Raw genomic sequence first — 16,619 nt, forward strand, 5'->3', positions numbered from 1 at the left:
AAATTAACATAATTTTATGTCAACAATGTTGTAATAAATGTAGAAACCATGGGGGCATAAAAGGTAATTTACAGTGTTCCCGCATTAGGCAAGCTGCAGGGTGGGGGGTGGTCCATTGGACCATTATCTTAATTTATACAGTGTAGTTGTTATTTATACAATTTCCAATAATGGTAATACAGTAAATATAATTTTTTGTTAGGATACATTTATTCTATAGTTTAAATGTCAGACATTTTAAATGATTATTGGTGATTGCCTCTGTGATTTTAACAGTTATCAACTTCAATGATGACGGCAAACAGTATTTTGTCTCTTCCTAAGCATGTGCTGCCCCCTCTTGGACAGAGCCAAACACATCTTCAGCCTGTTACAATCCACCCATGTATCAGTTGTGTGCAAGTTGTGAAAGTTTGTTTGTTTGACTTTTGTGAGTTGTTTATCTTTTTACTGAGAATAGTTTAGAACACCAGAACAACCAGAGAAAAACACACACACCCACATGAGAGAGTTACTACAGTGCCATGCCATTAGCAGTGGGATTACACAGAAAACTGTATTCTTGTATATCGTCACCACCACATAAAGTAAAATGGAAATGTATACTACCCACTGCTCAAACAAAGGGAAGACTTAACTCACACATCAGAAAATCTCTTTTTATGTACATATTATGATTTGATGAGAACAAAAGGACGTAAAACACGGTCAATGGAAACCAAAATCATCAACCCATTGAGGGCTGGATTAAAAACAAAAATTGGATTAAAAATTTTAATCACAGGCTGATCCAACTTGTGTGAATTTCATCATGGAAACTCATAATGTGACTCATTGGTGCGTCTGGCCTCCGCCTGCCTGTACGCACTCCAAACAACATCTGGACATGCTCCTGTTGAGTCTGCAGATGGTGTCCTGGGCGATCCCCTCCCAGACCTGCATCAATCAGCGCCTGGACAGTCTGTGGCGGGACTTGGCGGCGTCGGATAGGTGCTCAATTGGATTTGGGTCAGGGGAACGTGAGGGCCTGCATTGTCCTGCACCGGGAAGAACCCAGGAACCACTGCACCAGCGTAAGGTCTGACAATCTCTCTGAAGAATTCATCCTGGTACTTCAGTCAGGGTACAGTTGGCTATGACATTGAGGTCTATGTGGCCCTCCAAGGATATGCCACCCCAGACCATCACTGACCCACCGCCAAACCGGTCATGCTGGACGATGTTACAGGCAGCGTAACGTTTACCACGGTGTCTCCAGGCTCTTTCATGCCTGTCACATGTGCCCAGTGTGAACCTGCTCTCATCCGCGAAGAGAACGGGGCGCCAATGTCGGAGCTGCCAATGCTGGCACTAGCACTAGCAGAACACAAAAGAAGAGAAGAATCAGTCAGGAAGGATAAGGAGAGAGCAACTGTCTGTGGCCACCACATGTAAAACCATTCCGCTTTGGGGGGTTGTCTTGCTTTTGCCTCTATTGCCCCTGTTGTCACTTTCATTTGCACCAAATCAGGTGAAATTGATTCAGAATCAGTTCAGCCTCCTAAATGGACAGATTGATATCCCTGAAGTTTAACTGACTTGGTGTTATACTGTAAGTGTTCCCTCAATGTTTTCGAGTAGTGTATTACCATACAAGTGGATGGGGTTGGTAGCCCCCTTTTTTCCGGTGTGAGCAAGCGCCCCCTGGAAACGTCTGTGCCCATCCCTGCAGTGATTGCAGAAAAAAGTAAAAAACACAGGCTGCACTTCTTATTGGTAAAACTTGAGAGATCCACTTCAAAATTAAAAGACATCCCATAGGAAGGGATTAAAATCACAGGAGCACCATGCTGGGAGATTACTGAACAACAGGTAATTATTGCTGGAGTGTGGGAGAAAGATGACCCTCATACACTTTGCAGATGAGATTAAAAACACTGACCGCTGCAAGGGTTGTTAAAATCCTCCCACGTCCTCCAGAGAAATAAACCCAGTCTGAATGAGGCTGAAATTCTGCTTTCAAAAGAATATAGATTACCTGTTTAAAAATAGAGGTTAATCAATGTACCCATGGCCCACAATAGTTCTGCAAGAAGTTATTTTCTGTTATTCATTTTCTTTTGTTTTCCTCAAATGTAGGATCATAATCATTTCTGTACTGGTAACAGAGACCTACCACACAGCAAATGGCCAATTCCTCTAAATGTGTATTTTAGTCTTATTCTAATATTATTATTTTTCTGTTATGTATGAACTAGCTCTCTTTGTTGAGTATGTAGTTATTATCTATTGTGATTCAGTTCACATCTGTGGCTTTATATTGTATCTCAGTGTTGCATTGTTTGCATTTGCCTGTTTTCATCGAGAGCAGTGTTTTATTCAAGGGTCTCTTGTACAGTTACTATGATATGTATATTGCACATGTATTATCCATAGAAAGATATTTTTAACTACATGAGATAGGTCATTTTATCCTATTCCAGGTTGCCTTGTCATAACTGGCTATAGGGAAACAGATGGAAATTAGCTTATACAGGGAACTTTGGTTCATTTACAATATTGTATGTGTTGATTAATGAGCACTGTCCCTATCAAATAAATACAAGAATGAATGAAATATTTGCAGATATTACTTTTTTTTTTTACTTTGATGTTCAAATCTCTTATTGTAAAATATGAAAGAGTAGTTTCATCACTGGTCTATATTCTTAAATGTGTTTTGATGTTGTGTCCTTTTCCACTTTGATGTGCTATATTTTTCATGTCTTTTACTTGCTAAGTTTGGAGCTCTGAATAAGACAGAATTCTCAATTTAATATACTATTTATTTTATTGTTATTATCATATTATTAACTGTAAACTTAAAAATAATTTAAATTTAATTAAAAAAAAAAAAATCGAAAAGAAGCTGCAGCTGGGACAATGGTACTATGGGATGTACACACGCACACACGCACACACACACACACACACACACACACACACACACACACACACACACACACACACACACACACACACACACACGCACCCAGAGCAGCTTTATGAATGAGGTCTGGTCTGTATCTTGAGAGAGGATTAATGTGCAGCCTGAAGGTGGAGCAGGGACTGTGGAGGTCTGAGGACCGGACTGTAATCCCCCGACCTCCCGGGGAGACAGACACACACAGTGGGATGGACAGGTCCAACTCGTCGCTGTCAGATTTGACGTATTCGACTGGATGAGGGACTGGTGGACCGAACAACACATGTCTGCCCCATAAACGTGGGACGCGCGAACTGACTGAACATTTTTAAGTCAAAAAGACGGTTTAATGGAAATATGTGAGACGGAGCTGCTCATCCTCAGGAAACAGAAATGGTGCAAAAACTTCTGCTGCACATCGGTAAGTTCAGTGGAAACATGTTTCTTAACTTACTTATAGCATTTGTGTTCAAATAATCTTAAACGGATTTATATTTTATTGTTTCTAAATCGCGGGGTTGGGGGGGGGGGGTTTAAAGTACGGTGCACATTTGAGTGTTTCCTTGTTTACTGTTAGCTGTATCGCTTTCCCTGTTGAAGCACGCTGTGCACTTCAGAAAAGCTTAAACAATTAAAAAAGAAATTTGTTAGTAAATAATTGTGAGTATAGCTGCTTTCAAACATGCACTGAACTCCGGATGATCTCCTGACATTTTCCAGATGTGAGATAGAGTACGAGTAGTACTATTTAATTAATCATTGTTATTTAATGTTTTAAATGTACAGGCACATCTGACAAAAATCCCCTTCTCCTCTCAGCTTTAGCAGCAAGCCTCCTCTCAACGCAGCTGTCTGGTGCCACGGCTACCAAAACAAAAGCTCAAGGTATCACATCACAAGTTCTACTGTCCATCCCTCACCTTTAGTCATTTAAGGTTAAAGCCAACTTGAGCAGCTAATGATTAGACACTTATCATTAGTTGTAGGGCCGGGGATCAAATTAATATCAATAATTATTACAATAAATGTTTTACCAATCGCAATATAACAATAGTTCAATATTGATATTTTATCATCTCTGTTCATAAAGAAAAGATTAAAACAACAACATTCACTCAGGAGCAAATATCTATAAACTTAAGAGGAATCATATTGTGACATGCATTGTGATAATTATTGATATCAACTGATATGATTTTTTTTAAATCTTGAGATAACCCAGTATTTTCCAGTCATAATTGGCTGCAGTCCTAGTTCTAGCTATGACTTATACCTCTGTAATTTGACAGTATATATATATGTACTGTCTATCTGTATACGTATATATGTTTATACATGTGTAATTAAAATCCTCCTGATGTCATCTTAACATCTACCTACTAATTCAATAATCATTCTCGCGAATCTTTTTAGCTTCACATTTGCCATGTGTATTGTAATGGCCCCAGGAGGTGTTGAAAAGTTTTTGAATTTCGTGCAATGTGGACATATGATACGTTCTATATTAATACATTTGAATTACCTCTGTAGCAGCAGAGAGTGAACTCATAAAGTGACGTTGTTGATCGACACACCCGTTGTAACTGCACTGTTCACATTCACAACGGGTGCGGGTCACTTCATGAGATGCTTTTACGACAACAGCTATGACAACCTATTTCCCAGTCTGGGGTTCTGTGTATTGAGTCGAGCTTCACCGGCCTCAGGGTTCTGTGGACCGAGTCCAGCAGCAGGTACCTGCCGCAGCCCAATTACTGCAGGTCACTTTTACAGTTTTAGAAAGAAAACTGCAGCCAGCATCACTACAACCAGCCCAAATGTTTACAACAGGCACTGCACCAGTAGGTCAAATGTCACATATCCACAAAATGAGACTTGGTGGACTGATACTGATACAGTGTGTTACAAACCTTCTTACTACCTTTCATTTGAGACTTTTCATCTGTTGAAGTGAAGAACAACTCAGGTGTGACCCCAGCTGGGAAGTGTGGCACCTGGTTAAAGGAGCCTGATGGAGGGTATTTCACCTCACCCAACTACCCTGAGAAATACCCAGCTGAGAGGGAATGTGTCTACATAATAGAAGGTGAGATTTTCTTTTGTTTTTTTTAGCCCTTACTCACTTTCCAATCCTCTCTTCAACTGTTTTCAATCTCTCCTCCTCCCTCAGCCGCTCCTCGACAGTGCATTGACTTATTCTTCGATGAGAAGTACTCCATCGAACCTTCCTGGGAGTGTAAGTTCGACCACATCGAGGTACGCGATGGGCCCTTTGGTTTCTCGCCCATCATTGGTCGCTACTGTGGGCAGGAAAGTCCTGCGTACGTCCGGTCCAGTGGGAGGTACCTGTACATCAAGTTTGTGGCTGATGGTGAACTGGAGGCCACTGGTTTCTCGGCCCGGTATAACTTCACACAAGGTGAGTGATGGGAGATTAAAGTCAAAGAATCAAATTGACTTTCTGAACATATCAATTTTGTATCAGTTATAAAGAAAAGGCAAAAAGGAGGCTCAGGCGGTTAAGAGAATGAAGATGGTTTTTCAATGCTGCATTAATCAACATATTTATTTTTAAAATAAACCAAACGGCCGCTGTATATAAAACATCGTGATGAACCTTTTGTTGCTGTAGTTTAGAATATTGATATGTGAAAGCATTAACATATTTGTAGAGATGTGGCTGTAGTGGAAATTCATTTCATCGGCTTGGCTCATCACAGCTTGGCCTGGCTCGGCACAGCGCAGATAAAGTGGTCCTGCCCTGGCTGATGGAAAAACCCTAGTAGTATAGGAAAAATACATACATATATTTGCATAAACTGCAAACAGAGTGAATGTAATATGTGTGGGTGGATAGAAAGATGGATGGATAGAAGGATGGATGCATAACATGCAAACAGAGTGGATAAAATACACATATATAGACAAAGTCTTTTTAACAGCACCATAAGCTACATCAGCCAAAAGGACCATGTAGATGATTCAACATTTGTCTAAAACATTTTCATGAAAACCCTGAATATAATGATCATAAAGCAAAAAAAACTGCATTGTTTTAGTAGAACCTATTGACCAAGGGCATACTGTAAAACTGTCCTTACATAGAATTAACTGTAATTGTGGTTTATTTCAGTTGGGTTATGAGGATGATAGATTAAGAGTTGTAGATAAAAAGTGCTCTGTGGAGATAAACGTTGCCCCTGCACAGACTTTGTTGCTCTACAACAACATGTCGGGAGGAGACTCTCTCTAGTCGGTTTTGGTGAAAGGAAACCGCAGTTTTTCTGCAGTTTTTCCCACATATTTTTGCATCCCAGCTACGTATATTCTTGTACCAGCTGCTGCTCTGTCTGGCTGGGGCTGCGGATGTTTAGAGTATTACTACGTCTCTAAGCCTTGTACTCCTCTCCTTGGCACTCTCTCCTAATCCACTATCCTGTTGTGAGTTTGACATTGTTGGCTCCCACATTGGGAAACCGGCTACATTTTTTACACAGTCTGTCCCTTCCTGTCTTTGGCCCCATTTACCCATAACACACACTAACACAGCTTTGCACCCCACACTGGACACTTGTGTTTCCAGTGACACACTGTAGTAAAGTATCAGCGCCACAGAGGAACCGATCGGACAGTTTACAACATGTGATGTAGTTCATCTAGTTTGCACATGTGATGTCAAAAAGTTGCATATCGAAACTTTAATAATGATCTGGTTGCACACTGCTGGGAATGTTCTCTCATTTCCATTTGTAGTGCAGGCGCACCAGATGCAACTGACAAGGGAAGAGGAGGGGAGCATTTCTTCCAACGCATGCACACATGCACACGCACACGCACACACACACACACACACACACACACACACACACACACACACACACACACACACACACACACACACACACTCGTTTCCTCAGTCACAAGAGTTAATGAAAGCTTGTTTTCAGGGGAATTCAGCTTGTCAGCGCTGAGCCGCAGTAGCAGCTTAAGGGAGTCCGAGGCAGAGGCTTTATTAACAGCAGATTTTATAGGCCACCTACACTGACGAGAGGCAAAGATTAAAGTACATCCCTCTGTCTAGCCATCCATCCGTCCATCATTCAGGCATCTTTACATTTTTATTTATTTCTATCTTTCTTTCCTTCTTTATTTATGATTGAGCCTCTCTAGATTATACCTTTATTCTTTGAGGGATTCTTTAGACTGCACACTCTTGTGAGTCCTTACCAAGTGTTTAAGTTGCTGGAGGGCTCAAGTTTGTCGGTGCATGTCAGTTTTCTTTTTTTTTGGAAAGTATCACACACAACTTGTCACTCAGTTTACGGGATTGTATGGGAATGCATTATTGCAACACACACACACACACACACACACACACACACACACACACACACACACACACACACACACACACACACACACACACACACACACACACACACGCACACACAGTTTGCTCAGCTATCCGTTTTTGAACTTTGTATTGATTTCAATTCATTTTTGACAACCACAACCTTATCCCTAACCACTTCATGCCAAACCCCTTACCTAAACCTACCCACAATTCACATTTTATCCTTAACCATCATCAGAACCTCAGAAATGTTACTCCATGAGTTGTTCTGTTCCTGACAAGGTCAGTGTTAATGCTGGAAAAGGTCCTAAATAGGCAACAAAAACAAGCACACACACACACACACACACACACACACACACACACACACACACACACACACACACACACACACACACACACACACACACACACAGAATGTTGATAATCTGTCCGAGCCTGAAGGAGAAACGGTTAAGAAACGAGAGGATTAATAAGAATCCTTGTTGATTTAAGCCTCAGTTGAGTCCTGCACCTGTTCATCTTACATCATACCTGACCACATGTGCCGCGTTATACCCTTCATAAAAATGTTCTCAAGATGTCAGATACCATAGTTTTTAGATACATTTTATTCAAAAAGCCCTTGTGCTCCATTTCCCATTGCCTCCGTGAGAACTACATTTTCCCTTTTTGTATACTGTGTTTTGTATTTTTGGTATGTGCAGAATTTCACTTTACAAAATGTCAGTCTGGGCTCTTGCAGGAGAATTTTCAAAACAAAAAATATATATTTTTACCACTAGATTGTCATCTCTGCTGGAGCCTAATCTGTCCTGAACTAAGCTGATATATCAGGATTTATAATCCACCTAGCAAGTAGATTCATCAGCACAAAGGTTTAGTACAAAATATTTTTTCCCTTTCTGAGGCTGTGCGTGTACGTGTGCGCATGCGTGCGTTTGTGTGTGTTTGTGTGTGCGCGTGTGTGTGTGTGTGCGTGTGTGTGCATATGCGTGGTTTTCCTTTTTGATGAAGAGCAGCCGGGTTTCAGGAGAGTTTGAATGAGGGCAGAAGGAATGTAGATTATGTAAATAGTGACCAGCTGTGTTTTTATTTTGCTTTGCAATATGTCTTTAAATATTGTTATTTTTTGTGTGTGGTTTTATTTTTTTATGTGTACTTAACCCAATAATCCAAGGTCAGAGATTCTGTTTTTATCTCTCCCCCTTTCTGCAATAAAATTAGTTACGGTGAATTTGGCATCAACCTGTGAACAAAATGGTCAAGAACAGATTTAGACACATACAATGATAATAATAATACAAAATAATGTAAATAATAATGATTATTTTAATAATAATAATTTGGTATGATAAGATAAGATATGCTGTTAGCATGATAAGTATAATTACATTATCTCTTCGTACTACATGCACGTATGTGTAAACCACACACAGGTATCTTAGAAATAGTGATGGATAGATTATATAATTTACAGTTACACATTTTAACACATCTCTTTTATCATTGATAAATCGTGATATGCATTTTGTCTCAACAGTATATATGGAGACTTAATTTAAAATAGTTTTATTGTGGGACCAAATATTTTTGAAATATATTATAAATGTTTCCTCCGAATTGTGGAAAGACTTGAGTAAATGTTACTTATATTGATTTGTCTCGTTACTGTTTTGTACTTTTAGATCCCGAGTTCAAAGGGCTTGGAGCACTGCCAGCTCTGCCATGTGAGTATTCAATGTTTAATATGATGTCATTGTCATGTACGTGACAAATTTCATAGTTTTCATAAATGGTCTACCTGATTACCTATATTGCATGTGTTTTTATTTTTTCCTGTCTTTGCTGAAGGGACAATATTACCCTAACTCTTTGTACTGTTTCCTACAAGCAGTGAAATGTTATAGTTTCCAAACTGATAACTTTAACACATTATCCTCCACAGTCTGTGATTTTGAGCTGAGCGGTCCAGAGGGCTTCATAGAGTCGGTACAGATAGCGAGGGACGCCCAGGTGCAGCAGACGGAGGCTGTGGACTGCAGGTGGTACATCAAGGCTCCACCCAGAGCTAAGGTCTGGATCTGTCCAACAGCTTTTTCTTTGCAATTGTCAGTTGTGATTTGTTCCTTTTTGACCATGAGATGAATTCAAGTTTCAGATGGTTTACGGAGGCACATACTTATCTTTGTCCAAACACAATTATGTCCTCGCAGAATACTACAACAACCTTTGACACAAAAGAGTATAAAAACAGATATATTTGTTTATATTTATTTGTAACAGATGGTTTTGTTTCACAAATGAATCTTTTTACATTCACGCTTTTATGAAAAAAGAATCATGTTTTTTCAATAAAATGTAATAAAGAAAATGGGTCAAGGGACTTATCTGCCTTTTGAGAATTGTAGGTTGATGCTACATTTGTATCGCATGTTGTGAATCAAAATTTATTTTCGTCTTTTATAATAATATATAGATATTTATTTATTTTATAACTAAATTAATGTTTTACTTTTATTTATAAGTGGCTATGTGTTTTATTTTATTTTATACTAAGCGTTAACATGCTCATGTTTTAACTGGGATAGTTGTGGTGTCTGTTAACACCACTGGATGAGAATGCAGCAGTTAGTTGTTTGCATAAATAGGTGACACATTCATATAATGAACATTAGAAGAAAAAATAAATCTTAGCATGATGGATGAGCCGATGTGAAAAGTGCAAATGCTTTCAAAACCTGCCTCATTCACAGCAGCTTAACCTGATTATTCTTCTCCCCAACAGATCTACATGCGCTTTCTGGAGTACGAGATGCACAACTCGAATGAATGCAAGCGTAACTTTGTTGCCATCTACGACGGCAGCAGTTCGGTCGAGCACTTGAAGAATAAGTTCTGCTCCACGGTGGCCAACGATGTCATGCTGGTGTCCTCTGTGGGCGTGGTTAGGCTGTGGGCAGACGAGGGGAGCAGAAAAAGCAAATTCAGGATCCTCTTCACAACTTTCCACGAGCGTGAGTGCATCCAATTCACAGTTTGTTTTTATCTGAGTCGCAGCGCGCTCTCTGTAGCAAATGTGTTTCATCTATCGAGGACCGGTGGAAGTCACAACAACAACCAGATAGCACCTCCAGAGGGAGGGAGGACATTTTGTTTGCTTCTCTTGTTTATATATATTTACCCTCGGAGCTGACCAAAGAAACCTAAAAGGACAGTGAACATTGGAGTTCCATTTCTCAGGTGGCCAGAAAAACAACTTCAAATTGGTAAAGTTGCTTTATATCTATGCAAATGTCCCCATAACAACTTTATAAGGTAATAATGGATGATTAAAAATACTTTGCTGTGCCATGGAATTGTTATTATAACAATGAACAGCAATGACCATGGGAGTCAAATTACTAGAACGAAGCAGTCAATTGCCCAAGTCACCAAATTATGTATTTAGTGTATACAACATCTAATCTAAATTACCTTCCTAATGTTTTACAGCTCCGTGTGAAAGAGACACTTTCTTTTGCCATAGCAACATGTGCATCAACCAAACACTGGTCTGCAATGGCATCCAGAACTGTGTTTACCCCTGGGATGAAAATCACTGTAAAGGTACGTTGGCCACACAGGCTGAGAAACACGCCTCTACTCATATCATGTATTTGCAACACATTCTGTTCCTGTGGATGAGCTTAAAACCTTTTTTTTCTTCTATGTATCTCTCTAACCAGAGAAGAGGAAAGCCAGCATCCTGGACACGCTGGATAACACGAACATCGCCATTATTACAGTGACCTGTGGTCTGGTTGTCATCTTGCTCGTCATCTCTGTCATCATCCAGATCAAACAGCCTCGCAAGAAATACATTATCCGCAGGTGAGATCTTTAAACAGCACTTTGAAATGTCATGCTTACAGCATTTCTTACAAATAAAATATCCATGGATGCTAAAATACCCAACATGTTAATCACCTGCTGGTATAAACAATTCATTTTGACAGTTGAGATTGTGAGGAAAGAATGCACAACAAGATGGCATATGCAGGGAAACTTACTGTTGCCAGTCAGTCGTGTAGTATGATCTCACAACGACTGCAAGACTCCCAATCACAAGACAGCAAATTATGTAGAGTGAAGTTCGGAGCAAATCCAACAACTTTGAAAGTCATAAAGTCTGAATTTGGGGTTGGTGGAGATCCACAAAGAGTGAGAAAGAGAACCTATAATGCACTTAGATTTGTCAAGGGGCCTGAAAATAAAAAGCTAATGTTGCTCCATGTCTGCTGGAATTGAAAATAGGCAGCTAACACGTTTAGCAACTTTATAAGGCGATAATGTGTCGGTGGTGTTTTTATTGTAACCTTTGCTACTTCCCCCAAGTGGCAGAAAATCAGTAAAGCAGCTCCAGATATTTCCAGTGCAAAAGTCTTATTTGATAGGGGCACGACCTCAACCTTGTGTTGCCAGTGTAACTAGTTCATTGTGTGGGTAAATGCAACATGAATAAGAGGGCAGTTAATTTAAATATTGAAATACACTTCTCCCTGACAGTGAGAGACAAAATTAGTAGGCAAATTTTATCGATTTTATCATAGTGAAATGATTTCTAAGGGATTAGAAAGGATTCTGATTCAATGAACAGTTTGCTGGATTCAATAAATCCTCTGTATGTGTCATTGTGTGGTTAAATACCGTACATCCACAGTCCATTTGGGGTTTAAAAGCCTTTGGAGAAACATTTATATTGTCAACTTTTTGTTGCGCTTGACTGAGAATTTACTGAATCCGTATTGTTTGTGTTGGCATATGTGCATACGCTTCATTCCTCTACTTATCCTCAGAGATGACTTTGACCCTGCCCTCCTCCATCCCGGTTTCGAGCCTCCACACTACGAGCTCTGTACTCTGCGCCGTGCCCCATCCGGCGACCTGACCGACGCTGCCCTGGCTGAGGACTTTGAGAAGTTCCACAAGCTCCGCCGCTCATCAAGCAAATGTATTCGCGACCACCATTGTGGCTCCCAGCATGGGAGCATGCACGGCAGTGTACATGGAAGCCGCAGCAGCCTAAGCATGAGGGATGCCAACATTGCCGGTGACGGGGGGGCTCATGTGCCGCCATTGCCGCCAGTGATGCCGAGCCAACAGTCGCCGCGCCTCTCCCACCACACCACCCCTGCAGGTCAACGCAGCATCCTAGTGATGAAGCATAGCTACTCTCAGGACGGGGGAGACAGGTACCGACCGGAGGAGGAGGATGAGTTGATGATGGATGATGGTCCCACCACCAGCCAGCACCACATGCACCATCATCACATCCACCATGGCATGTCAGGGCTGGATCACACTGTCCACCGTACACTGTCTAACGACTTTTGAATGGCAGGCAACATGGAAATGAAGAAAATGGAAAAGAATAATCACGACACAAACGGAACTGCACTTAGATTGATGAAAGGGTTAAATAAGAGGGATGAACTGATAAATAAGTAAGAGATGATCACCTTAATTTGTTTGTGGTTAAAAACCCTGACTTTTAATCTCCCTTTAAATTTGGGGTTTCAGTATATTTGTTCAAACGAATATTGACCTTTACAGATAACATGTTTACAGATGTTAAGTTTATGTATTTATTAAATTGTATGAAACAGGAATTCAGTAGACTGTGAAAATACCCTTCAGCCAAAGAATGTAGGAGCAACCGTTGCACATGTTGAAAATTACTCTGCTGTGACGATAAGACTCTGTGCATAATAGTGGCCCTGAAGTAGACTGATGTATTTCACAAGCAAGAATCAAAGCGTTTTATAAATGCGCATGCACTGAGACATTTTCCACCCATTCTATTGCATCACATTGTTTCCTTTTTCTGTTCCTTGTTTAGTTTGAAGTTTCATCTCTGGGTAGAAAATGTTTATGTCTGCATCATATTCAAAACTATTTTGTGAATCAATGATGCATTGCAGTTTCCTATCAGTTTGGACATAATTCTTCTGTAATTCACAAATGTTAGATATAATCTGCTCTTTACATTTATAAATAATTTCATCAAAATGCATCTAGATCTATTTTAAGGACAGCTTATAATAGACAAAGATCAGTCAGCACACACAGATATTTGTTCATGTTTACCCAGAGGGCTTGAAAGGAATCAGGCTTAATTTTATTAAATGACAGGGGAACTTTTCTGTTGCTGTGTGAATGGTTTCATTATTTAATTATACATTTTGTGTATTTTCTGATTTGTATTGATGTGTGTCAGTTTTTCACTCACTGTCCCCGTCCCACGTTTTATTTATGTGGATTCTCTATTTATTTGTGTCATTAAATATTGCTTTTATTTCCCCTTAACTTTGCATGTTATTTAATGCATGGATGCGTGTGCGTGCGTGTGTGTGATCCAGGTGTTACTCAAGTTGTGGGGACCTTAATATGTTTAAAATGCTATGGGTTCAAAAAGCAAGTCCCCATAATGTCAATAAGGAGACAATGTTTTAAGATTAGGTGAAAGTTTAAGGTTAAATTTAGGTGAGTGTTAGGCATGCATGATTAAGGTTATAGTAACTTTCCGTTTTACTTCCCTTACCGACTTGGACAAGAGTGAAGAGCGGAACTGTTGTTGGCTAATCGCTCTCATCCACTCGGTCTTCTTATAGCGTTGCACAGGTCCTCTCGCAGTAAACATGGAAGGACATCGGGACATTCGGTGCTGTTTGTTATGATGTGTGAACTGTCACTCAGCGAACTGTATCTGAGCACGATGAGCGGCTGCAGTGTATTTGTATAGTGTGTCGTTTTGATCATGAAAAACAGCGCCATGTCACAACAGGAGCTCTTAGTGGACTCACCGCCGGCGGGTCCCGGTGCGAGTGAAGCCGGGGGAGTGAGCAGGGGCAGAAGCCGCCTGGGTCTCATCGTCACTGGGATGCTGGGAGGGTCGCTGGTCGCCCTGTACGCGGTGGCAACTCCGTTTGTGGCCCCGGCCCTGAGGAAGATCTGCCTCCCGTTCGTCCCAGCGACCACAGCCCAGGTGGAGAATGTCCTGCAGGCGCTGCGGGTCAGGTCAGGCTCTCTGGTGGACATAGGGAGCGGAGATGGACGGATAGTAAGTGCTGTGTTGTCTTATCCACGTGGGTGTAGAGACATCAAAATATAGACAAGGAGAAGCAGAGTTAAAGACGTTTGTCTGCCATATGTATTTCAAATATACTGATGATAATGTCACATGTTAGCATAGAGGACAGGACAAGTTCTCAGAGGGTCTTAAAAAATAAATATTAATTGTATATAGCACCTAATCCCAACAAACATGATCTCAAGGCATTTTACATAATAAAGTTGAGACATTACAATACTATAGAGAAACCCAACACATCCCACAACGAGAAACCACTTCAGGGCCAGCGGAGAGAAAACCTGGAGCAGAACCAGACTCGGTGTGGGCGAGCATCTGCCTCGACCGGTTGGGGTGAGCGTAGAGAAATGGGGGAGGGAGGAGAGAGAGCCCAGTAACAGTTGTGTAACCATATTTAAGCTCCGTCAGACTGGTTGTTATAAGGTAAATAATAAGACTGATATTTACACATGTAATGATGTTAATAATAAAAGCAAAACCAGTAAACAGTAATAACAATAGTTGAGTAGTGTCAGATCTGAATCCTGCAGCTCTGGAGTACCTGTACCTGCAGAATGGCGATACAAAGAGTACAAATTAATTAGAGTTGGTTTAGATTTAGCTGATAAATTACATTTCCCTTTGTCCTTGCAGGTGATAGCAGCAGCCAAGCATGGCTTTCGGGCGTCAGGCTTTGAGCTGAACCCCTGGCTGGTGTGGTATTCCCGCTACAAGGCCTGGAGGGAGGGAGTCCACTCCTCCACCTCCTTCCATATCTCTGACTTGTGGAAGGTCAGTAGTAGTATAGTACAGTATATTATGTAGTATAGTATTCTGGAGATCACATGCCTCTCAGTTTTTGGAAATAAAAATATTCATACCCTGGGAGTTGGTGTAACATTTAACATCTATATCATTCCCATTATTTCTGATTTCTTTGCCAGGTCAGTTTTGCTCAGTACTCCAATGTTGTCATTTTTGGAGTCCCTCAAATGGTGAGTTCTTCTAATTGTATTTTGTTAGAATATAATTTATGCCATGTGTGCCAATCTATTTCACTAAAAAAATTCTTATAGCTCATATAAAATGTTTTACTATGAAGTGCTCCTAGTTACCTTGTAGTTCCTGTGAGATGTTTGTTGTGGTTTATGTTTATGTATGTTTAATCTCGCCATGTAAGTTTTAAAGAATGTCAGTATCGTACTTATATGATATCCCTTTTGTTTCTGTCTGTATTTGCAGATGGACCAGCTGGAGCTGAAGCTGGCAAGGGAGTTGCCGAGTTCAGCCAGGGTGGTGGCCTGCCGCTTCCCCTTCCCTACCTGGGTCCCTGAACATACTGCAGGGGAGGGCATAGACACTGTTTGGGTGTACAATGCCAAGACGTTTAAATCACAACTGCAACAAGGAATGACAAGACAGACAATGACAACAGCCCAAGAGGACACATGAGACACAGACAAGTGCAAACCATTAGATTTCGCTGCGAGGTGTCACTGGGAATTGTAATAATTTGAACTGTTTCCTGTTTTTACCTCTGCAAAGGAGGTTTTATTTTTTTCCGCTCTTGGATACAGCTGAAATGGCTGGATAAGTTTGAAGCACTTAAAAATCCCCCTTAAATAAATGGATGTGTCTGCCTGTTAGCATGATTACACAAAAACTGCTGAAACAATTTCCATGAAATTGTGTGTGTGTGTGTGTGTGTGTGGGGGGGGGGTGATGCAAAGAACCCATTAAATGTTTGACCTTGTAATGTGTCATGTTAGTTTCTTATAAAGACTACTGGATGGATTACCCTGAAACTTGGTGGAAGGTCGCATTATGAGTCAGTAAAGAAACCAATACATTTTGGTGTGGATCCGGATTAGCAGTAGTATTTTCTTTTCACACTGACAGATAGGGTGTTGTTAGTTCTCAGACAATAATTATTGGATATATGAGTTTGAACAATTTGTAATATGAATCTAGTGAATTTTAATTCTAGAGAATCAAAGTACAAAATTAATGATGCATTTTCTAACTCAGAAACCAGGCTCACCAGAGAGGCCTCTGAGTCTATTTAAACTCTGTTACCCAGGCTCCTGATTGTAGAACCTGTGTTCCACGTTATGGGTTTTGTTCCAGGAGGTTTGTAATGGGCTCCGAATGTGACACACTTCTCAGTCATGGTGTCAACTCAGCTCAGGCTGTCCTACACACTGCATTAA

The 16,619-nt window shown here is 40.6% G+C and overlaps 2 protein-coding genes across 2 annotated transcripts; both read left to right on the forward strand.

Annotated features, from left to right (window-relative positions):
* The first annotated feature begins 3,051 nt into the window (after nucleotides 1-3,051).
* LOC117778180 (neuropilin and tolloid-like protein 1) lies at nucleotides 3,052-12,971 on the forward strand. Its single transcript, XM_034613534.1, has 10 exons — nucleotides 3,052-3,365; nucleotides 3,764-3,829; nucleotides 4,896-5,030; nucleotides 5,115-5,363; nucleotides 8,987-9,028; nucleotides 9,247-9,374; nucleotides 10,087-10,315; nucleotides 10,794-10,907; nucleotides 11,027-11,171; nucleotides 12,137-12,971. The coding sequence occupies exons 1-10, from the start codon at nucleotides 3,338-3,340 to the stop codon at nucleotides 12,672-12,674; spliced, it is 1,674 nt and encodes a 557-aa protein (XP_034469425.1). The 5' UTR covers nucleotides 3,052-3,337; the 3' UTR covers nucleotides 12,675-12,971.
* A 965-nt stretch (nucleotides 12,972-13,936) lies between these two features.
* On the forward strand, nucleotides 13,937-15,987 carry atpsckmt (fATP synthase c subunit lysine N-methyltransferase). The gene is made up of 4 exons (XM_034613536.1): nucleotides 13,937-14,400; nucleotides 15,064-15,201; nucleotides 15,354-15,404; nucleotides 15,652-15,987. Exons 1-4 carry the CDS (start codon nucleotides 14,098-14,100, stop codon nucleotides 15,859-15,861), a joined length of 702 nt encoding a protein of 233 aa, XP_034469427.1. The 5' UTR covers nucleotides 13,937-14,097; the 3' UTR covers nucleotides 15,862-15,987.
* Nucleotides 15,988-16,619: the final 632 nt, after the last annotated feature.

Source organism: Hippoglossus hippoglossus, chromosome 17 (assembly GCF_009819705.1).
Source record: "Hippoglossus hippoglossus isolate fHipHip1 chromosome 17, fHipHip1.pri, whole genome shotgun sequence".
Taxonomy (NCBI): Eukaryota; Metazoa; Chordata; class Actinopteri; order Pleuronectiformes; family Pleuronectidae; genus Hippoglossus; species Hippoglossus hippoglossus.

Excerpts from the sequence above, each read along its gene's own strand:
- LOC117778180 (XM_034613534.1), top strand. The coding sequence starts at position 3,338 with ATGGTGCAAAAACTTCTGCTGCACATCG. Across the intron at positions 3,366-3,763 it reads AAAACTTCTGCTGCACATCG|CTTTAGCAGCAAGCCTCCTC; the intron begins GTAAGTTCAGTG and ends TTCTCCTCTCAG. Across the intron at positions 9,375-10,086 it reads AGGCTCCACCCAGAGCTAAG|ATCTACATGCGCTTTCTGGA; the intron begins GTCTGGATCTGT and ends TCTCCCCAACAG.
- atpsckmt (XM_034613536.1), top strand. The coding sequence starts at position 14,098 with ATGAAAAACAGCGCCATGTCACAACAGGAGCTCTTAGTGGACTCACCG. Across the intron at positions 14,401-15,063 it reads GGAGCGGAGATGGACGGATA|GTGATAGCAGCAGCCAAGCA; the intron begins GTAAGTGCTGTG and ends TTGTCCTTGCAG. Across the intron at positions 15,202-15,353 it reads ATATCTCTGACTTGTGGAAG|GTCAGTTTTGCTCAGTACTC; the intron begins GTCAGTAGTAGT and ends TTTCTTTGCCAG.